At 50.5% G+C, this 21,788-nt stretch overlaps 2 protein-coding genes and 1 long non-coding RNA gene across 6 annotated transcripts in view; 2 read left to right on the top strand and 1 right to left on the bottom strand.

Annotated features, from left to right (window-relative positions):
* The first annotated feature begins 2,106 nt into the window (after positions 1-2,106).
* On the top strand, positions 2,107-17,455 carry LOC116449032. Its single transcript, XR_004242204.1, has 5 exons — positions 2,107-2,307; positions 5,363-5,607; positions 6,603-6,725; positions 16,223-16,399; positions 16,699-17,455. It is a non-coding gene; the product is annotated as an uncharacterized LOC116449032 (long non-coding RNA).
* Positions 6,274-10,218, bottom strand: LOC116449031 (transcription cofactor HES-6-like). 4 transcript variants are annotated; one of them, XM_032120164.1, is made up of 4 exons: positions 8,634-10,218; positions 8,140-8,235; positions 7,916-7,994; positions 6,274-7,508 (listed from the first exon to the last, which is right to left on the bottom strand). In XM_032120164.1, exons 1-4 carry the CDS (start codon positions 8,691-8,693, stop codon positions 7,063-7,065), a joined length of 681 nt encoding a protein of 226 aa, XP_031976055.1. In that variant the 5' UTR covers positions 8,694-10,218; the 3' UTR covers positions 6,274-7,062. The 4 variants fall into 4 exon arrangements, with proteins under 4 accessions (XP_031976055.1, XP_031976056.1, XP_031976053.1 ...); XM_032120165.1 differs by having other exon boundaries at positions 7,916-7,991; XM_032120162.1 differs by lacking the exon at positions 8,634-10,218 and having other exon boundaries at positions 8,140-8,618.
* A 4,040-nt stretch (positions 17,456-21,495) lies between the features above and the next one.
* Positions 21,496-21,788, top strand: part of CAB39 (calcium binding protein 39) — a 42,641-nt gene continuing 42,348 nt past the window's right edge. The window contains exon 1 of the mRNA XM_032119674.1: positions 21,496-21,592. The gene's annotated coding sequence lies outside the window, so the exon portion shown is untranslated. The remainder of the gene's footprint in view (positions 21,593-21,788) is intronic.

The following is a 21,788-nucleotide window of genomic DNA, read 5'->3' as shown; positions in this document are numbered from 1 at the left end:
GTGGCCTGTGCTGAAGTGTTTGCAGGCTTTGCTCTGCCAGGGTGAGGGTCGAGTGTCCCCTCTCTGTGGCAGGGTCAGTGTGGGCCATCAGGAGAGCATTGGCTGCTGTTTTACACAGTGGTGTTTGAGAGAATAGCCAGAATGGTTTTCTTCCTCCACTTCTTTCTGAGACCTCCATCAGAGCAGATGCTGGGTATTCCCTGGGGTCCCTGTGATCTGGAAAGTAATTGCAGCCATCCTGGGACACCTTGGGAAGGCTTCTGCTGCCTTCTGCAGCTGTAAAAGCACCTCTGCTGGAGAAGATCGGAGTGTGGGAGGCAAAGGGCTGGTAGTTGGAGGTGTTTTGCTGGGAGGTGCAGAGCGGCAGCCACCTTGCTGCCAGCAGTACCGCTGGCTGCTGTGCCCTGGCTGTGCTGCAGCTGGGCTGAGCAGCCTGACCAGGAGCTGCACTGGGCCAGGGAAATACCCCCAGGAGCACTTCCAAGCTCACCACCTTCAGGCTCTGTCCTTCAGCTACCGCTGACCTGGGTACAGCAGCAGAACCACCTGGCGAGTGCTCAGAGCAGTGCCAGTTTCCCTGCAGCTGTCAGAGGAACAGCTGGAACAGAAAGCGGCTCTTTTCAGCCTCAATTCCAAAGTTTCCCGCTCCTTCTTGTCAGCCTGGGGTATATCTCAACCCACACGCTTCCTGCATGAATCACTGGTGCCTGGAGTGGCCAGGAACCGCCTCCAGCAGGAACAGGCAGAGCCTGCTACTCTGATAGGGACATCACCTCCCAGCCGGCTGATAAGGGGCCAGGATGGGAAAAAACTTCTCATGAAAGCAACAGAGGGTCACTTCTCAAAACAAGGCATCTCCCAGCCACAAACTAATCTTCCCAAGCACAGCTTCCTGCTTTGATGTTACCTTTGTGTTCGCTGTTGGAGGATAAGCAATGCCTGATCTGTGGGGCACATGCCCCTCATCGGTGGGGCGAGTTCAGAAAGGGCTGGTGCTGTGCACTGAGTGAGCTGGGCAGTTTGGGTCAGGTGGGAAGACCTGGGTTGACAGTACCATTGCCAACACAATGGCAGAATGGTAGGAGAGCAGTTGGGTGTCCCATGGCTGGTGGGGAATGTGACTTGGAGAAGGCTGAGAGCAGTGGGGAGGCTGGGCCAGGCACTGCCTGCCCTGGGGCAAAGGCTGCAGTGGTAGCAAGAGTACGTTTGCACGGAGGAACATGGCAGAGACAAGTGCTGGACTTGGGAAGGCAGTGGCACAGGGATTCATATGCCAGTTGGTTGGAGAGGTGCTTTTCAAGTCCTGCCTCATCTCTTTAATCTGTGTAATCCCTGGCATCTTGCTGGTGCTTTTCATCTGGAGATCTCCGAGATTAATACAATCATCACCCCCCAGCAGGAGACTGGAAAAATTCAGGTGCAGAGCAGGTGGAGGTGAGAGCTGGGACTAAAACAAGAGCATGCTTAGCATCTGCCCCACTCTGTGCTGCTGTAACTGCATCTGCTCTGGAGAACCACAGGGCTACTGACACCAGGTCCAAGGCTGTGGCTGAGGTCAACTGTGCTGGTAAACTCAGGGCTTTCCTCTGATGTCTTGGCTCTGTGGTGGAAAGTGCTCTCTGCTCATGGATTCTTATGGTTAAGGCAGGACAAAGCCCTGGACTCCTGCAGAGGTTTTCTAACAGGTGTGTTCATGAGGGCAGTGCCAAACCATGGGAAATGCCAGGAGCCACTGGTCTCCTTTTGCCCAGAGTATTTCAACAGCAACGTGTCTGGTTTGGAGAACCTGTCTGTCCAGATATTGCTTTCATTTTGTGTTCAGTGACCAGACTGTTCTTCTCTCACACCTATCTATCATAATATTATCTCAGCACTTTTGAGGAGTACATGAGGTGATGTGATTGCTATCCCATGTGGATTGCTTGTTCTCACAGCCTCTCCAGTGGGAAGGGTACTTATTTTAAAGTGCTTTGCTTTGTACTTTAATACCCACAATAGGCTAAGGAGGGTAGGGCAGGGGAAGGGCAGGGGACAGAGAGGTTTGAGGTTGTGTGGTTGCTCCTGAGTGGTTTCTTCCCACAGTCCCAGAGGGACCCAGGAAAGTCCCAGCTCCTACACAGGGTTACTCTGCCCTTGTTTTTGGAGCTGCTCTGTCCCAAGGAGCTCAGCCATGGCTCTCCTGCCTCATTTCACCATCCTGCCTAACATCTTCTCTTCTCACCTGTGTGGAAGAGAAACAGCTTGAGCAGTGGGAGATGGTGCGAACATGGGAAGATGCTTCTGGGGCTGCCAATTAGCCACTTTCAGGTTATGCCAATTTGAGTGAGAAGTTGTCCTACAGCAGACTCCTGCTGCTGTGAAGGAGGAGGAGGCTGGACAGGTGCAGCAGCAGAGAGGAGGGGGTTTGGAAGAACTCCTAGTAAAGGAAGGGCCAAATTGGTGTTGGTTTCTCCATCCTTCCTCTTGCTCCAGCAAGTCATTCCCTGCGGAGCAGCTTTCCAGTAGCCACTAAGCTTCTGTGCTGCCATTTCCCCATGCCTCCTTGGGAAGGGACCCTGGAGAGGTGGCATCATTCCTATTTCTCCTCAATGGCATTTTGCAGAGCAGAATGGACAGTCCTTCAGCCCTGAAGAAGAGCCCTTTGAGCTATTTCTAGAGGACCCAATCTCGTTGTGGCAGCAGGTGTGGGATTGATTGAAGAAGTCCATTTGCTTGGTGGACTTGTTGGAAACTTGTTCTAATATGCTTTTTAATTCCAAATATGTGGTAAGATTTATGCAATTTATGCTACCTAATGCAGGAGTCATAGGAGAGGCTCAGAGGAAAGCGTTCCCAGGTTCTGGTAGGTCCGTGGTGATGCCTCAAGCCACGTTCTCACCAGGACTTAGACTTATAGATGAAATATCTCAGCAGTGCAGAACAGATCCAGAGCTGACTTCAGCTTCTGCTGCATTATTCATGAGTATGTGAAAGCTGTGAAGAATGTGACAGACTTTGGGTTAGGTCCTTAGCACAGCTTTTCTTCTCATGAGATGAAATGTGAGCATGTCCCTCTTAAGGCAGGAATGCATACGCTGGAAGCTGTGGGATAATTGCATATATAAAGGGAAAGTGAAGTCTTTGGTGTTCTGCTGATGGTGGGTTTGTTTTCACTTTCCTCCCAAGAGGATCACTTCTGCCAGTGATCTGCAAGCACTCACAGCCATGGCAGTGTGGCTCGAATCAGTCTGAAAACAATGAATTGCTTTTGCATGGGGTTTTGCAAGGCCGCTTGCTTGGGAGTGCAGAGGATCAGGAGCCCCTCCAGGCCCACTGGAGAGGTCACCCTGGTGACACTGAATCTCCTTTTGGCCAAAGTGAGCACTCAGCAAAGAGGTCAACTGAAGATATAGCTCACGTTCCCTTTCAAGGTGCTGTGCTCAGCCCTCTCAAGTAGTGATGTGCAGGGGCTCAGCACCACTCCTAAATCCCTAAAGCATTTTGGCCTTGTTACTGAGAGTGGCTGTGGAACCCTCAGGGTGGGAGGAGGAGTAAGGGAAAAGGCAGAGATGCTCAGAGGCCCCAAGGGTTGTGCGTATCTGGGAGAAGACAGCATGGCAGGGCCCCAGGTTTTGTTACATACTGATGAAGCTCTCTACTTTCGTAGTGGGAAAGGATTTGGTCCTGTTTTCTGAGAAATAAGTGAGAGTTTTCCTCTTGGTTTCCATGAGAGCAGGTCTAGGAGTGAAGTTTATATAAAGGAAACTGTTGTGTATGTGGGTGTTTCATCCACCTGGGCTTCTATTGCTATAAAAATCAGTAATTGCTTTGTACTGAACGCATGTGAGGGTCCTGGGCCTCGGGTCCAGCCTTCCCCACATCTCTGTGTACACAGCAATTGATCTCTGCTTTTTAATTCTCCATTCACAAATACACGTCTGGAACAGCACTTTGGCAGGGGACAAAGCCCAGATCTGCTGCTGTCCCAGCCCTGCATGTGCTGGGGAGATGCGATGCATCTTGTGACCGCTTCCAGCAAACAGGTCTGTCTGGCCATGCCTGAGCCGAGGAATCTGGTCTGGGTGCTTGTGTTGGCTGTTTTCAGCCTGCACGTGAGGTGCAGCCTCCCTGCTGTCTGTGCCTCCAAACCCTGTCTGTGCCTTGGGAATGCAGTCCCAGCTGGGAATGGGGGTGCAGCCTGCAAGGTGCTCGTCTGGGTGCTGGGGGATCCATCCCCGAGCTGTGCTGTGGCACCTCTGGCAGTCCAGAGACACAGCCACTGGTGCTGTCTGCAGATGTGAAAGCAACATCTCTCTGGGCTCTGCTACTGTGTCCAGAGCCTGTGTGGGGGACAGCTTCATTCACCAGGTGATGAGGACTGTGCTCTCCACTCTGCATTGGCCAGCTGGCTGAGGGAGCTGCTCTATTCCTTTTCCTGGGGAGAAGATGGTAGCAGCTGGCAATGCTTTTTTGGGTTGTCAGTGGAGAGGTACTTATATTGAAGAGCAAAGTACTATTGCTCTTGTACAGTCCTGGCTTTGGTAAAACCAGATGGGTTTGAAATAAATATGGAGCTCCTTTGTCAAACATAATTAGAAGCTGAAATTCATGTGTTTGAAGTACTATGAGTAATCCTCTGCCTTTCTGCATAAACATTGGTTTTTTTACTGAAAACTAGTGACTTGCAATGGATTCCCACTGTACTGGTTGGATAAAGGACAAAGAGATCATAAAAAAAGTCACTCTTTGTTTGAAATGAAGGCAATGAAAAATGAGTGTCTTGTACTAAAACTGTTACTGGAGATTGTTGGCCAAGTATTGCAGTCTCACTTTCCTATTTTTAAAACTCTCTCACCAGCTGTGATGTGACCCTTCCCTCCACACCCACAACAGAAAAAAAGCCCTTACTGATTAGAAACAGGAAATTATAAAACTCACTAACGACAAAGTATTTTCAAAGACACAAAATAAACAAGCAGAGATAGTGGGAAATAGATCTTTCCTGCTGATCTCTTTTCAGCACAGTAACCATAGCTAATAATTACAGTCACTGGGGATTTACAGCTTTTAGAGGGAATGTATGTTTTTAAGATGATGCTGTCAAACTGTAGTAAAATATTTTCATCACAGTCTCTCCCAACATAACAGTAAGGTGGCCACGAGTGTCATGAGATGCATTACTGACACCATCTAGAAGTATAAGAACACTTCAGGCCCTATCTGGGGTAGGGAGCGGCTCTCCTTGCTGGTCACACTGGTGTGCAGTGGAGGTTCCTCTGGTGGGTGCAGCTGTGGGAGCTCATATGGGATGGGGTTTTTATTTGAACTCAGCAGTGTGTGTGATAGTAAACTGGGAAGATCTTTAATGTCTTTTCTCTCCCAGGATTTCGCAGTTTTCTTTGCCTGATTGGTTTCTCTATCCATGAGTTTTCTGTGTGCTTCACCGCCGTGGTTTTCTTGCGGTGGCCCCACTTCCCACCCTCCTCTGGATCTTTGCGGTGGGATGATGATGATGATGATGGTGATGATGATGATGTGTGTTTTCCACATTGGTGATCACTCCAAAGGGCCCCATCAGGAAAGTGGGAAGTCTTCATTTTCAAGCAGAAGGTGGAAACTGAGGTTGAGGTAAGATCTGTGGAATTCTGTCTTTACCTGACACCTGACCCCATGGCTGAAGAAACCTACCTTGCCTCCTTGCAGCCATGTGTAGGCCACTTGTTTCTCCTACCACCCCTATGCCACTGCTCCTAATGGCTATTCGAGAGGGCTGGATAAAAGGGAAAGCTTCACAGAAAAAGATGCTAAACCCAGAGGTGCTGGTTTTCACTCCTTCGGCACCTCGTCAAATAGATCTCGCTGCATAATGAGCCCCTCTGAACTGCGGGGCCATTCATTAGTATGCGTGGTGTTTGTTTAAGAGCTCCCTGCTCTTTTATTTCTGCTGTGAGGAACTTTTAACTGCCTTTGAGATGAAAAACGGGCACCAAATGTTGCCAGCAAGCGAGCAGATTTGTCTCAATCTCCTTGGTCCAATTTGCAGGGAATTTTACCTTCTGCCCTTTAGATGATCTTTGTGATTCAGTTATAAGTAAAAGCTAAAGCATCGACCCAGGCTGATAAACCCAACTCCCTGTTTCCTTCGTAACTTTTAAAGTGTTCCTGTGATCCAGGCAATGCTGTCTCTATGTGTGGTGCACACTGCTTTCCTACAAAGTGTCAGGGGCAAACCCCAAACCAGCTCTTTCAACTGCATTGAGGAAAAACTTTGTGAAAGAAGAAAACAAAAGCAGATGCTCAAACACTGTTTATTCAGAGCACATGGGACAAGGCTGGGAGAAATGTCAGTCGTTATCGTCAAAAGGTTTATTTAGAACTTTTAGTTGTGGAAACAAAAAAAGTCCCTAAATATAACTATATGTAACATACATATATATATATACACACACACACACACACACATACAAGTTTAAGAGCAATGTCAGGATATCTGGGAACAGCACAGCCAAAGTGGGCAACCCAGAGAGCATTTCTAAACAGCCTAAAAAGTCCAGACCAAGTCTCTCCCTTTCTCTCTCTCTCTCTTTTTTTTTTTTCTCCTAATCATTGCAGCATTTTTACAGGACTCAACACGGGAATCTCCTACACTGCACATGGATAATAATAAAAATAAAAAGCAGAAGAGACCAGTCGCTTACCCTTTTATCCAACAAAGGGATCTCAATGGCTTATGTGAGATCTGAAAGGTAAATTTGATGCCAGAGAGGGTTGCTGCTTGTTGTCTTGTATTTTTATTAATAGAAAGTTAATTATTTTAGAATGTAAGACAAGAAAACGATTTAATTATTATACACTAAAGAGCATGAGAAGATTCTATACAATAATTTAGATGTATTAAATAAATAAAAAATAATAGCAGCCTTCTACAATGCAGGCTACACATAGGTTTACTTCTGCTTGAAGTACCCTGGTCTTTAGTACACCTACAGGAACAGATTTGCTCCACAAGTGTTTTAAAGAAACATATCTATAAGATACATACTTAAGAGTGTCTAAGGTTAGGACAAAAATTGAAAACACACTTTACCATGGTCTCCACATATCTAATGACCCCATTCTAGGGTTGTTATGGGAAAAATTCGGCTGCAGAACCTGTCTGGGAGGTGCAGCATCAACCTGGTTGAAAACTGACAGCAAGGGCAGCTGGAAAGAATTTTTGGAAGCTTGCTTGTTCTCCGCAGGGTACAGGCGCTCCTGTGATGGGTTTGTCCCTCGAGTGCTGCCCTTAGGGCTCAGGGGACTTTTCTGTGTCAAGAGAGGCTGCTGAGCCGGGCTCAAAGACCTCAGTGCTGCTTTGCAGGTGTCTTCACCAGACCTGGGCAAGGATTTCAGCAGGTGGTTTAAGAGGCGTGCCCCGAGGGTCTTGTCCATCCACTCGCAGGTGAGCAGGAGGTTGTGCACCTCGTGCATGCACTGGATGTACCCAGTGCTGTACCTCTGCTGGGCTTCCAGACCCACTTTGGAGTCAGCTGCATAAGAGAGGAGACAAAGGGGAGCTGATGAGTGGATGAGAGCTGCCCGGGGTGTTCCTGCTGGGGGTCCCTGCTGAAGTCACTGGGCTTTACTAGAAGATGCTTCCTTTGCACGGGGAGGGTGAGCAGGGAGACCCCCTGCCCTACTGCCTGCCGCCGAGGCAAAACTGCACCATAAAGCAGAAATCGGCTCTGGAAAGAAAGAACACCTTCCGTGGATTAACCAGTGCCCAGCTCCATCTCCCCATCTAGTGGAGAAAGCCAAACCCCAGCAGCAGCCTGGGCCTCGGCCGGTTTGAAAGGTGCATGTGCCAGGCTGCCAGTGGAGCAAACCTGCTGGCACCGGCTAAGGGACTGGGAACAGGGTTAGGGACAGGGCACAGGGTACAGGAGCGGGCACTCACCCATCATCTTGCTGCTCTGGATGTTCTGGAGGTGCTTCACGGTCATTTCCAGGATGTCTGCTTTTTCCAGTTTAGACTGCTGATGAGGAAAGAGCACAGCAGCTAGAGGCAAAGACGGGTTTGCACCATGCCCAGTATCTCTAAAGATGAGGCATTTCCCTTTCCCCCGCAACCCAATTTCCCACCAGCAAAAGCACAAAAAGCCGCACAAAATGAGCACTTACATCCAGGTGAAATGCACCCACAACAGTCTCCTTTAGCTGGTCTAAGCAGTTATTAATCCTTTCCCTTCGCTTCCGCTCAATGAGGGGTTTCCTTAACTGGCAAAGAAAAGGAGCAGGAAAAATTGCAGTTGATGTTTTCATTTCCCTCATTTCCCTGCTGCAGTTCAGCAAGGCCAGAGACCCCTCCCCTGTGTGAAGCCAGGGCAGGGTGACACTGCTCAGCAGGGACAAGATGTGGTTGGAGTGTGTGCCAGCTCCAGCCACGGCCTGTCCCTGAGGTGGCATTACCTCTCTCCCACTTCCACTCCTTTCAAACAGAGTTCACCCCATCAAAACAGAGACAAGGCATAGAAAGGAAGCAGAAAAACACCTGCATGAGTTAAATTCAGAGAAAGCATCTTTCTAATATGAGAAAAAGCGTTGTCCCCTTTCTGTGTCCTGGAAGCAGTGGCCCGGCACCCCTCATTCACATGCCCAGGGCAGGGGACACCTACCTTCCTCTCCTCCTTGGTGCTGGCGACCTTGTGCGTGCCGGCGGTGGCCGCGGCCGTCATCCTAATGCAGGCAGCCGGCCCGGCTCCGGCAGGACAGGACGGGACGGGAAGGAGGCGCTCGGGCAGTGGCTCGCTCCCTTTCCAGATGGGCTCTTTGCTGCTCCGCTGCTCCTCGGCTGTATTTATAACCCCGAATTAGCATGTGAAAGGCAACTTTCCTTGGCGGGACTTCTTTTCCCACACGAGGGGTCGAGCCCGGAGGTTTGTGGCCATCAATCAAAGCTGACAGGTCACTGCTTCTTTTCAATGACCACGCCAGCCCCCCCAAACGGCGACAGATGTCCAGCCTCCGACGCTGGGCTTTGGAGGGATCTTTTGTTAGGGAAGAAGGGAAGGAAAATGGGCGCGCTCTGAGCAGCTTGCCCGGCTCCTCGTTCAATTTGCACAGATTCCCAGGGAGGGAGACAATAGCCGGGAAGCGGTTGAATTACACCTGGGAAAGTGCCTTCTACTCATCTTTTTCTCCTCTATCTCCTTGAAGTGATGCCTATTTCTACCTGCTAACCTGACCCCAGTCATTTCACATCATTGTAACAGCCTCTTAATTTAATAACCGAGTACTTCAGCTAGCTAGGACTTCCTGCTCCCAGGGATTATTTTACAAGGAAATGATGATCGATTAAAAACTGTTGACAGCAGACACCCGTAGGAAGGTTGTTTCCATCACAGAAATCCTCTAGGGAAAACATGGGAACTTTATTTACCTCGTGGGAACCTGAATTATCTGTTGCACCTGTGTGTATACAGGAAATATGTAACTCTTCTGGTTTTTGGCTGCTCTGTAGAATTTAATATTAAATTTACAGGGTATTGAAGGTGCAAACAAACCTAGAGGTGAGTTAGTCCTGTGGGAGCTTTACTTCTTTGATTTTTTCCCCCATGCTGAGAGCCTTGGGTGCCTTTGTGAGGAAGGGGGTTTGTCTGTTTGCTCCTCTGGAATGCTGGTGCAGGAGAAGAGGGGCCTTTTGAGGAGGCTTGGTGTGGGGTGAGAATGCACTTTTATACTTCCTCACTTCTGCCTGGTTTGGGGGAGAGTATGAAGGTGTTTTTCATGACCTTGCATTTGCTTTCTGACAGTTGCTTTGCTAATGAGCAGGATTTGGCAGTGTCCTGTTGAGTCGCACAGGTGAAGCCCTTTGGATTGGTGTCAAATGTGTCACCTTGCTGAAGTGGAGAGGAAGCAGCTGCAGCGGTTCAGAAGCACTGTAAGCCCTCCCAACGCACTGGTGGGATTTTCCATCTCCCGGGGTAGTGCCGTGGCTGCAGAGCCCTCTGCCCCTGCAGCTCTGGGTGAGGACGTACCCCAGCGATAACAGCGAAGACATCACTTTGTCCCTTGCTCAAGCACTATGTGGGTGTGAGTGTGTTTGCTTGTGTGTCAATGCAAACATACCTGAAGCATGTCTGCACGCCCTGCTGCCTGGGCTCATCACGAAAACATGTCCCCAGCCATGGGATCTGGCAGGCAGAGGCTGTTTGTCAGTCACATGCAGAGCTGGAGTGCACTCACTTGGTTTTATAAGTGCCCTACTTGGCAGTGGCCTGGGACGAGCTGGTGTGGTTGTGCTGGGAGAGGAGAGTTGGGAGGAGAAGGTTAATAACTTATCCTTTGTGCCAGGTTAAGGGATGGCATTCTTATCTCAGGTGTGTTGTCTTCAGAGCCAACAAAATGAGATCCCACCGCCCCATGCAAGAGGCCTTCACATCAGCCGGCCCGGGCTGCTCACCAGTGAAGACTCCTTTGGTTTTCTAAGCCTTTTCCAGTCCACCCAGGAAGTGGACTGTTGTTGGTATTGATAAAAGGTGTAGCTGAGGCTTCTGTATTGCCAAGTGATTCCAGCAGCTCGGCCTGGAGGAGGCAGTGGCTGGGCTGGGGCAGGGGGCACAGAGCACACCCCTGGCTCTGGGCAGTTTTCTGCCCAGGCTGGAAGTGCCTGCCCATCTTCCCCCACCAGCACCTTGTGCAGAGAGCGGCACCTTCCCAAGGGACTCATGGCAGCAGGGGCAAGCCTGAGATCACCTTAGCTCATGGCCCAGCTGAGCATGGCATGGGTGTCAGCACATTCAGAATTACCTAAAAACTCTGAGAAGCAAGTCCTGTGTCTGTTGGCACTGCTGCAGGGTGCAGTGTGTGCCCCCCATGTTAGTGGCCCTGAAGGCTGGCCAGCCCCCAGTGCCACCAGGAAAGGTCACTCAGGTATCTGTGATGGCAGCACCTCCTTCCTCACCCTCTCTCCCTTCCTTGACTTTCACTCGCGGCTTCTGCCTCACCCTCCCTACTGCCTCCTTTGTCCTGCGAGCCGCCACCGAGCTCCGGGGCGGCGGGGCTGTTCCACGAGACCGGGAAGCGAGGTGGTGGCAAGGCTGCGGGGCCCCGGGGACAGCCGGGTGCGAGGGGAGGCCAAGGGCAGCGTGGTGGCCCCGGGTGCCCAGCCACAGCCCGTGCCCAGCCCACGCCGGGCATCTGAGCCCCGGCCTCGGCAGGGCGAGCCCCCCGGCTTGCCCACGGGCATCTGCTCCGGGTGAGCTCATTTCAAGGTTCATTTGTAAGACAGCACCACAGTGAAAAAGAAGAGCAGCTTTTGCTGTAAACAGTTATTTTACACCTCTCAGTCACGGCAAAAGCCTTTATTTCGGAGGCGGGGGGTGCGGGCGGGAGAGCTGCCCTGGCTTTGGGGAAGGCTGACATCTGTGCCGGGGATTGTAGGAACCCAACAGCCCAATGCAAATGAGCATTACAGGAGCTTTCTGCAAATTCCCGCTTTCCTTTTGCGTTGCCACTGCCAGGTTTCACAGAAAAGGGGATTCTCCTTTGTAAACAAAGCCTCCCTTTTTTCCTGGTCTTTCCAAAAAAAAAAAAAAGGAAAGAGAAAGGAGTGAGCGCTGCTTAGAGTTTTCTTTTTTGCTATTTGTCTACATTTCACACCCCGGAGAAAGAAAACAACTTTTAACATCTGTTCCTGCAGTTTTTAAGAGGGAAAGAAAGGCTCTTGAAAAGGGGGAAAGTGTGGCAGATGTTGGCAGGTTCCCTCCGACGCAGATGTCTTGCTCCGAAGAAAACTTTCTTTGGGGACTGGCGGCCAGGGCTCCTCTCTGACTCGGGACACGCGACTGCCGAGCGAACGGGGGGACGTGGGAAAGCGCCGCCGAACAAAGGGGCTTATTCAAACAAACCTGAGAGCCGTGAACAATCTAATAACCAGCAGAGAAATGGTCAGCAGCCCCCGGCCCCACCAAGGAGGGCTTCGGGGCAGCCGGTGGCCACGGGACGAGGGAATTTGACCGTGTCCCCAGGGCTGCAAGCGGGAGTGTCCCTTCCTTGCCCCCTGCCTGCTCCCTCTGGGGCGTCCAACACGGTGCTTTGGCCGGGGACCATCCTTCTTGAGGTGCTGAGTGGTCTTGGCTGCTCTGCAGCCCTGGCTGTCCCACACAGCAGCACAGGAGATGGAAGGCAGGTACCTGCCGGGCAGCTGGGCTGGGCTGGGCTGGGCTGCGCTGTCCCACACACCGGACAAGGCAGCACCAGAGGAGGGACTGTGGAACAGCAGGGATATCTTTGATTAGGCTTTTAAAAGGAGCTTCTGTCAAGATAATAATAATTAAAAGCCTCCGTTCGTATTGATTACAACCAGTTGAAATAGCCTTGTGAAACTGACTTTAGTAGGAAAAAAAATTAATTTTAATGAAAGCAAAAAATTGTGAGAGAACCTTTCATTCCCCTTCTTTCTGGCTGATAAAATAATTAAAAATAAGATTTTGCCATGAAAGCTGGTAATGTTTCAGCTCAGGCACTTCATAGGAAGCAAGTGAGAAGCCCAGAGAAAAAGAAGCTGAGCCAAGAGAATTCACATAAGAAAGTAATTAATTCCAGTTAGATGTTAAAGCTGAGGAGCTCTGTGATTTTTTCTCTAATTCCTGCAATTTTCATCCTTCTTCATCTCTGTCCCAGTCCATTTTCTCTGAGTTCTGGGCAGGGCAGAACTGCTCCTGCCAGCAAGGCTGCCATGTGCCAGGACAGCTCTTCCACTTCCCTGCTCAGGGCTGGAGGGGAAAGCCAGGTGAGCTGAGCTGTGTTTCTTCTTTGGAGGCCAAGCACTGGGGAAAGGAGCCCAAAACCCTGCTGGGGGTGTCACCTGTGTTTCTCCTGACAGCAGAGCCCTTCCTGCGTGGCAGTTGGGAAGCAGGATGCATCTCAGCTGGACTGAGGAGCTCCACACTGCAGGAAGGATGCTGCGTGTCACCAGAGACCTGTGCACCCGCCCAGGCCGGTCCCTCCTGCCTCTTGCAGCTTGGGGTGATACTGTGGGCACCAACTCAGAACCTGCCAGGACTAACAAGGAGGCTACTTGTGCAGTACTGAGGCAGCCCCAGGTCCAACCTAGGCCCTGGCTGGTTAATGAATGGCCTCCCTAATGCAGCTCAGGCTTTTGCAGGCATGGATTTGCTGTAGGAGAGTGGGAGGAGAGCTGGGCAGGTGTTCCTGAGCACTGCTCAGTCTGCAGTGTGGGTCACAGAAGGAGTACTTGATCTGCCTTGTTTTCCAGACTGGGGCTCATCCAGGTTGGATTTGTCCCCAGTTAAGATTCTGCTTGCACCTGGTCTAAGGTATCCCTGCTGGCTGGACATGGGACTGGGGGTGCCTGGCCCCAGCAGAGATGGTGAGCGCTGTCAGAGGGAGGGAAAGGGGTCCAGCTCATCCATCACTCCCACATGTCTGTGGGTTTGCTGGGGCTGGTTTTATGACAGCAGCTCTGCCTTTGGCATGTGCAGTGACAGGGACTTTGGGAAGTGAGGACCAAAGCATAGGTCTGGCAGCGGGTAGGGTAATGTGGGGGCAGTGGCTGCTGCCAGCATGGGCAGTGGGTTGGCCACTGATGTGCAGCCATGGGGCACCCTCTGCACCCTGTGCTCCCTCCCTCGGGTTGGGCTCCAGGCCTGCCTTGCCATGAGCAAACACTCTCCAAGGAGAGGCTGTTTTACAGGGAATTTACTCACTCTGAATAAAGAGGGTTTGTCCAACTTTTTCAGAAGGTCGGTTCTGGCTCGAGGCTGAGGTTTTAAAATGCAGAGTAAAGCTCTCATTCAAAACATTTAAATCTGGATGTTTCTCAGCAACTATAAACCCCAAGCAGCCTGTCCTGAAGCCCTGCTTCACCAGGGCTGTTCTGCTGCTGAAATGTTACAGCAGGGGAGGAATGTGAGGAGCAGCAGGACGTGCCAGCGCGGTGACTGGACGCGCTGGGTCCGGAGGGTGCAGGCGGTGCCTGGGCAGGCAGGCTGGCTCCCGGTACACAGGCACCTCAACCACAGTCTCTCAGAGATTACTCACTGCTGGATGGCCCCGGGGGGACCAGGGCTATGTCTCCAGACCGGCCTCAGTTCAGGATGTTGTACCTGTCATGTCCCATCTCAGCCCAGTGCAGCAGTGTTTGCAGGAAGAACACATGTCCTGCAGCCTGTCCAGGACAGGATAGTGCTGAAAATGAGTTGGTCAGAAAAGCAAAGGATGATGTATCTGTTCTTGGGATGTGTGTGTGGGGGAAGCATTTGCAGTCATTTGCTGTGTTGAGGAGAATGGGCTGAGAGCACAGCCCCAGTGAGCAGACGCCACCCACAATGGGACATGGGCCCAAGAGCACCATCAGAGCTTGCAGTGAGGGAAGCCATGGCTGTGCTGGAGAAGGCTGCTCCAGACACCCTTTTTGTTGGAATCCTTGGGGATGGAGTGACACTGTGTGTACCAGGTCACCGTTTTTGGCAGAGGGCTGGGAGGCGATGGGGTTTGTGGCTGGGTGAGTATTGTGTGGCGAGTGGGGAAGAGTCACAGGGCATCTGGCAGATGAGTTTGATGTCTGTGGTGAGTGGTGGCCTATCAAAGCCTGTGAATTTACCATGATGTGGGCAGGATAGGAGTGCAGTTGGAAGTTCACCTGCTCCGCCTGCTACAGGTGGAGAGAAAGAGGTCATATACGGCATTGGACGGTGCCACATGAAGTATTTTCATCATAGAGAAAGTCCAGCTCCAAAAGTAGCCCTGAACATCTGGAAATTCTGTTGACATCCCTAAATCCATCTCCTGTACCGAGTGCACCAAACCTCTCTGGCCCCAGCTCAGCCTCTTGTGTACCAGCTGGCGCTACCATCTTTGGGAGTGAACTCCTGGGATAGGAAATAATTACAAGGCTGGTACCAGCTGAGTAATTCTCAGCTTTTCTTTCACACACCCCCATCCAGTCTTCATGTTAAGGATCAGCTGATGCTCTTGCCATTGCTCAAGCTGTCTCTTGCCTGGCAGGTTAGCAGCGCTCCAGGCCCCACAGGAAATCTTATCTGCTGCTTCTCAGCCCAAATGCTTGAAACACAGCTCCTGGGCCAAAAGCGCCTTATAGGAAGAAGAAAATCTGATAAGCTGTGTGGGTGGTGACAGGCTGTAAGGGTTAGCCCCTTGCCTGTGCTGAAGAGGTGGTACAAGGGAGAAGAGCCAAGCATCATGAGGAGAGCATAGGGGACTTTGAGGGACCATTCAAGGAGAATAGTTGAACTTTCTTTATGCAGCATGCTTTGAGTTATTTCATTCAGGAGGGCAGCGCTGGGTATTCTCACACTCTGTGTGTGTGAGATGTTACCAGATGCCACCTGATAACAAGCCCAATCTGTAATGTAGCAAGTGCTTGGTTTATTCAGTAAGCTTCACCTTCACAGCAACGTGGATGCCTGACTCCCCACACCTTGGAACCCCAGGCTCAGTACCCTGTACCCCAGCTCTGCACATCCCATATCGCAGTCCCTGCACTTCCTACACTGCCTGTTTCTTCTTAGCTGCTCGGTTCTTGAGACTGCAGAGTGATCTGGGTTAAGATTCATCTTTGTGAGAAAAATATCTCTTCTGTGAGTAAATGTGGCTTTTGTCCCAGCTTGGCCCCACACCAACGCTTGCTTTTTATAGTACGTGTGTATATGTGTACTGTCACCACATCCTGACCCCTTGACACAGAATACCTTGTCAGCATGAATGAAGCAACCAGGCCAGCCATGGGCCATGCTCTGCAGGAAGAGTGACCTGTGTGTTGTCCTGGGCCCCGGTGGTTGGGCTGCTGCAGGGGCAGCCAGACAGCCCACAGGGGTACTGGCCTTACCAGCAGCATTCCCAACCTGCTGCCCATTTCTGTTGCTGCAGGGCTGGGATTGCAGCACCTGAGGAAGTGGGGAAACACTCACTTGGGTGTTTTGCACTTTGTGGTTCTGTCTTGGCGCAGCCTGGCTGCTGCTGTGACAGTGGGAAACAGCAGGGTTTAGGAGGGGAAGGCATGAGCTGCAGGGTCTCTGGTCTGTGTGACCCAAGTCCGTCCTGGATTGTATATGAAATCTCAAAATGTTCTCTAAGTTTTTTTTTTTTAATCTGTATTTTTGTAACTAATTTTCTACCAATTAAATCAAAAGGCTTTATACTATTTTGTTTTTCTTTATGAATACTGTCTGGTTTAAACCAACTCTCCTCTTCAATTTCTTTACTTCTTTCCCCTCTTCAGGTGCATCTAGGAGACTGTCCTTTATGATAGGGATGAGCATTTCTTATTCCTGTGGAGGAACCAAAAGGGGTAGGAAGTCTTGCAAGCTCCTGGGGCACAGTCACTTTGGGGTAGGAAAACCATGGCCCTACATGGGGTAGGAAAACAAGATGAAGAGCAACCACGAGCTGTGAGAAGGTGGGTGATGCTCCATGGGCTGGTCTGGGAAGAAGAAAAGCAGAGTTTGTGCTTGTTTTGGCTTCTCCATAACGAGGCCATGTAAAATAATAACAAAACCCCCACTGTCACAGCCTTTTTTTTTTTCTTACTTGTTTATTTTAAACATGAGGAGCTGTGCTCTAGGTTTGCTCTGTCAAAAAGCAAGAGGCCACAAGACACATGAGTTCCCCGAGGAGTTTTCCAGAAGAATGCCTGTGATCAGCTGGGTGTCTTGTTGTGTTTCAAAAGTGATGTTTCATTCTGTCTCCCCATTCCAGATGTGTCCGTACAGACATGTGCCGACAGCGATGCACTCTCACACCTGCACACAGACAATTTTCAGAAGATACAATTTTGTAGCCCTTTTCCAAGGCAGTGCCTGACTTTGAAGGTTGGGACAGCAGAGGTCTGGAGTCCTCTCCTCATGGGGAGCCAGGGATCTCATCAGGAGAAGGAGGAGAGGCGCAGAAAAGCTTTAGGGAGTCTCAGGAAAGGTCCTATATGTATTTGCTGATGTTGTCAAACGATGTGACAAGGGCTCCTGTGCTACCTCAGCCCCCAGCAGCTGAGCCCGAATCCAGCTGAAGAGCAGCACTAAGCTGTGCCCGTCACAGGTTTCTGCTGTAAAAGCTAATTTATTAGTTTCTGCAAAGCCCTTTGAAGGGGTAAAGGGTTAAGCAAGTGCGTAGCAGCGTTATCCAGAGGCTGTGAGCTTCAGAGTTTAACAAGCACTATTCAAATATGAGCCGAGTCAGTAACCTTGTAATTTCTTTAAAATGTAAATGGACAGGGAAGCATCTAAAAAAAACCCCAAACCAACAGTCATTTTCAGCAGTGTTCACAGCCTTGTGTCCTTCTGCTTGATTTGGGATTCTTAGTGTACTTGCTTCCACTTCTACTGAATTAATGGATGTATTTGACTTTTTTTTTTTTTTTAGCTCAGGAAGTACATTCTATGACAGTGCTGTCTTGCTTTTTTTGTTTTTTGATTTCTGTTACTTCCTTTCATGTTTACCATGCTGATGGAAACCTGGTTTTGGCTTTAGTAGTAGATCCTTCCTGGAATGGATGCTGTGCTTTACAGATAACTTTCAATTGTTCCACAGTAATAAAAAGTTTATTAAAATGACTCGCTCTCCAGGAAAGGAATTTGCAACAGATTTTTTTCCTATGATTCTTCAGGTAATTGTTTTTTCTTTTCTGACAATATTTACATGCTAATCCTTAGTTCTTGTGATTTGCTATGATGTTTTTAAAATGTGTTCTCATTCTGGAATGGAACCTTGGATTAAAGATAAATCATGGAATCCCTATAAGGGAAAAAACCCCTAATTGATATGAAGGACAATTACATGTATTTGTGTTTTCTACCGTAATAGGGATTTGGGGGTCTGAGTCTGCTCATTATGTATTAATTGAATGAACTGAAAGGTAAAAAAATACTCATCCGCAGATGTTTCTTTGAGAAAAGCTTCAAGAGTCTGCAGTGAATGTCTCCAGGCAGTAACGGGTGAAATGCAGTTTTGGGAACTGTCACAGGCACTTGTGAAACCTGGTGATTAAATTCAGCCACTGCAGCTTGGTTCAAAGTCCATGGAAAGACTCAGGATTCTTCTTCTGCCAAACGTTAAACAGAAGAAATTCAGCATAACTGCAGCTGTCCCAACTTCTAATATTTCCTCCCCTTTACCCTGAAACACCTTGTCAGGAACCAGGCACACAGGCTCTGCTCTGTGAATCATACCAGTCCATGCCCATGCCCAGTTAAAACATTAAGTGGGTGTTGGTTGTGTTCTCCCCTCCTTGTGTGTTTGTCCAGACAGCTGGCAAGACGACCCAGAGCATTTCTTGAGGTGATCTGTGTCATGCCTATTCAGATGGCCATGGAGGTGGCAGAGCCCCTCCATCCCATCGCGTGGCAAGGGGTGACACAACTACAGCACGGGAGTTATTTCTGCACTCCCTGCCCTGCTCCTTCCACAGTTTGAGCTCTGTACAAATGGGGCTCCTGGTGGGGAGCTCTCACGTGTAACACTGCCAGTAAAACTTCGGGCTGTGGGCAGTGACATCCAAAAGTGCGTGGCCACCTGCAAGAGCTGGGGGGATGCTGTATGGGACATGATGAGAGGCACTTGGGGCCTGCTGCCACAGCAGGAGACTGGGGGAGGGGAGGAAGCACTCTACGAAGGGAAAGGGCACGTGTGTCCTGTGGAAAAGAAAGACAAAGCAGGCAATGGGTTACAGGGCCGTGTGGAGAACTGAAGGCGGGCAGCCCTGGAGAGCTGCCTTGGCATTCCAGGAGGACGCCTGCGTGAGGTAAGGTCTGAGGGAAGAAAAGAGGGGAGCAAAATGGAGCTGCTTGAAGGAGGATTAATTTTACAGGCTGACATACCGTTTTTCCCCAGTTTTGCTATTTTTCAATGTGGGATGGTGATGAGAGGCGTTAGAGCTGAGCTGTAGGCCTCCTGGGCCTCCCACCAGCAGCAGAAAGCCCCACGATCCCATTCAGCACTGTCCTTCCTAAGCAAAGCACCAGCATGCTTGCCTTTCTAAATACTTTTTTTCCCCCCAGTGAAGTAACTTGGATTTTTTTAATGTTTACTCACTTCCTAATTTGCAAGGATTAATTAATTCACAATGGATCTCTCAGTCATGGCTGTGAATTAGCGAATCATTAGTGTGCTAAGAGCTCTCTCACATGCTGTATTTAATCCCTGCTTCTAAGAGCTTAGAAAAATCATGCTCTCTCTGCTCAGGGATTTCTCTGCAATGTTCAGGGTTGGTGATTGCACTGAGCCCATTTCTGGCATGATCTCTTTTCCAGTGGTCATTTGTAAAGCAGTAGTGTCTATTCTCCAGGAGCTGGTATTGAATCCCTTTAACAGTGCTTGCCTTTAGCGCCATCTCCTCTCTTCTCAGTATCCTATTATTGTATGTTTAAACTTGAATGTTTTTAGCCTAAGTATGGGTTAACAATTAGAACTCAGACATACACATCCTTTCCATGTTGGCTTTGAAATCAACTATTCCCAGCTCACAAGTGGGATATACGAACTGCCAGCATTTTGCTGACTGCACGCCGTGGGTCCAGGTGACCATCGAGGTCCCGTCACCTTGCACAGGCACCATGACCCCACCTGCTTCAGGTCCAGTGCTGCTGCATCTCTTACATCTTTATATAACAGCAAGTATATATTTGAGGGATATTAGCAAGTATATATAAATCTATACTATGCATACACACACACACTTGTTTATCCCCCCACGTCCTGTCCCATGAGGTGCTGAGCATGGCAGGGTTGGCTGGGGTAGCCCCTCTGTGGTCCCAGCGTGTTGACAGGCTGGACCTGGAGCCCGTGGTACCTGTCCAGGGAAGTATCCCCATGGAACCAGTGCTGCTGCAGCTGCCCAGTCCCACTGCCCAGTGCCAGCCTCTCTGTGCTCCCGTGCTGTTGGATGCAGGGATGGCTGCAAGTGTGGTCAGGTTTGTTTTTCCATGTCTGAGCTGTAGCACACAGCTGATGAAGTAAATGGGTTAAGAAGACCCCCAAGAGGTCAAGAGGCAGCTCTGCCCACCGACGTGAAGTTCACCTGCAGGGAACTGTGACATGTGGAGTTCAGAGCAGCAACACGCTGCTGCAGGAAAACATTACAGCATCGAGAAGCCCAACCCAAACCGTCCCCAGCAATGAGATGAGGAAGTGCAGCAAGGGGATGTGGAGACATGTAATCAAAAAGAAGCTGAAGGTAGAAGCTGTCGGCTCACAAGAAGCTTACGGACATTTTGGGAAAGCATGGCTGCATATTGGTACTGCATCAGACCTCCTGGGGCAAGGTTTCACCTTGTGGCTTGTAAGAAATTCATGACTTGTTCCATTAAAAATGTATTTTCTGCTTTAAACATATTATACCACACTAATGGACAATATCAACTTGATCTATGCTGGGAGAGGTGTGGGCTTTTCTCCATCCAGGCTAATTTGCATTTATCATGGTGACAACAATAGATAAGTATTACTTACAGGGACAGAAAACCAGTCTGGAGTCTGTCCATGCCATGATGGAGACTGCAGAAAACCTCCAGACTGTAAATCACCAGCACCTGATGCATCAAGACAATCAGCCCATGTCCAAGGCATGATGCCAAGTTCCAACCCCACACTGAAGCCCTGAGGGTCACGGCATAGAAAAGTTTTGTGACACTACAGAGGGTGTAAAGGGTCTGCAGGAAGGCAGGGCAGAGGAGGGTAAAAATGATGAAAAGAATAGTAAGCACAAATAACAAACAAATAAATACCAATAAATAGAACTTAAATAATAATTACAAAGACTCTTAACTACTAATAAAGAATAAAGGAATAGGTTGCACCTCGAGTTCTGTGCACAGGTTTGGGCCCCTCACTTAAGAAAGGACATTGAGGTGCTGGAGTGTGTCCAGCAAAGGGCACCTAGAGTTGTGAGAGGCTTAGAAAACTTGTCTTACGAGGAGTGGCTGAGGGAACTGGGGTTGTTTAGTCTCCAGGAGCTCCGGAGGGACCTCCTTGCTCTGTACAACTCCCTGGCAGGAGGCTGTAGTGAGATGGGGCCAGCCTCTTCTGCCATGTCTGCAGTGAGAGGACCAGAGGAAATGGCTTTAAGCTGAGGCGGGAGATTCAGATTAAATATTAGAAACATATTTTTCCCTGCTTGGGAGGTCAGGCATCAGAACAGGTTGCCAGGGAGGTGGTGGAGTCCCCACTCCCGGAGGTGCTCAAGAGGCGTCTGGACCTGGTGCTGAGTGATGTGTTAGTGGCTCAGTGGTACAGTGGCAGTGCTGGGTGGATGGTTGGACCGGATGACCCGAAAGGTGTCTTCCACCCTTGGTGGCTCTGTGACTCTAATAATGATAAAAAGCACCGTGAACAATAAAACGAGGAAAGAACGAAAACGTGGGGAAGGCTCGGGGCCGCTAGGCGCGGGCGGCGCCCTTGGTCCTCCCCGCCGGCGGGGGGCGCTGTGGGGCAGGCGCGGGCGGAAGCGCGGGCGGGAGGGCCGGGCCGGGCCGGTGCGACGCCGCGGAGCGCGGGGCGGGGGGGACGGGCCGGGCGAGCCGGGGCCGCGCCGCCTCTGCCGCAGCCGCAGCGCCGGAGCTGAGAGCCGCCACCGGGCGGGCGGGGCCCGCCGGACGCACAGGTACTGGGGAGGCCGGGGTCGTGGGGGGCGAGAGCCGTGGGCATTGTCCGACGCGGGGCCGGGCCGTGCCCTGCGGGCCGCGGGTAGCGCGGCCCGGCCGGTGCCCGTCGCGCTCCGGGCCCGTTTCCCCGCTCGGCGCTGGCAGGGACCGGCCGAGTCCTGCCGGCCTGGGCAGAGGGCAGGTCCGGGGATCGCA

This window comes from Corvus moneduloides, chromosome 10, assembly GCF_009650955.1.
Source record: "Corvus moneduloides isolate bCorMon1 chromosome 10, bCorMon1.pri, whole genome shotgun sequence".
Taxonomy (NCBI): Eukaryota; Metazoa; Chordata; class Aves; order Passeriformes; family Corvidae; genus Corvus; species Corvus moneduloides.
This window is presented reverse-complemented; position numbering and strand designations above follow the sequence as displayed.

Excerpts from the sequence above, each read along its gene's own strand:
- LOC116449031 (XM_032120162.1), bottom strand. The coding sequence starts at position 8,424 with ATGCCACCTCAGGGACAGGCCGTGGCTGGAGCTGGCACACACTCCAAC. Across the intron at positions 7,995-8,139 it reads TGGGTGCATTTCACCTGGAT|CAGTCTAAACTGGAAAAAGC; the intron begins GTAAGTGCTCAT and ends TTTCCTCATCAG. Across the intron at positions 7,509-7,915 it reads CCAGAGCAGCAAGATGATGG|CTGACTCCAAAGTGGGTCTG; the intron begins GTGAGTGCCCGC and ends TCTCTTATGCAG.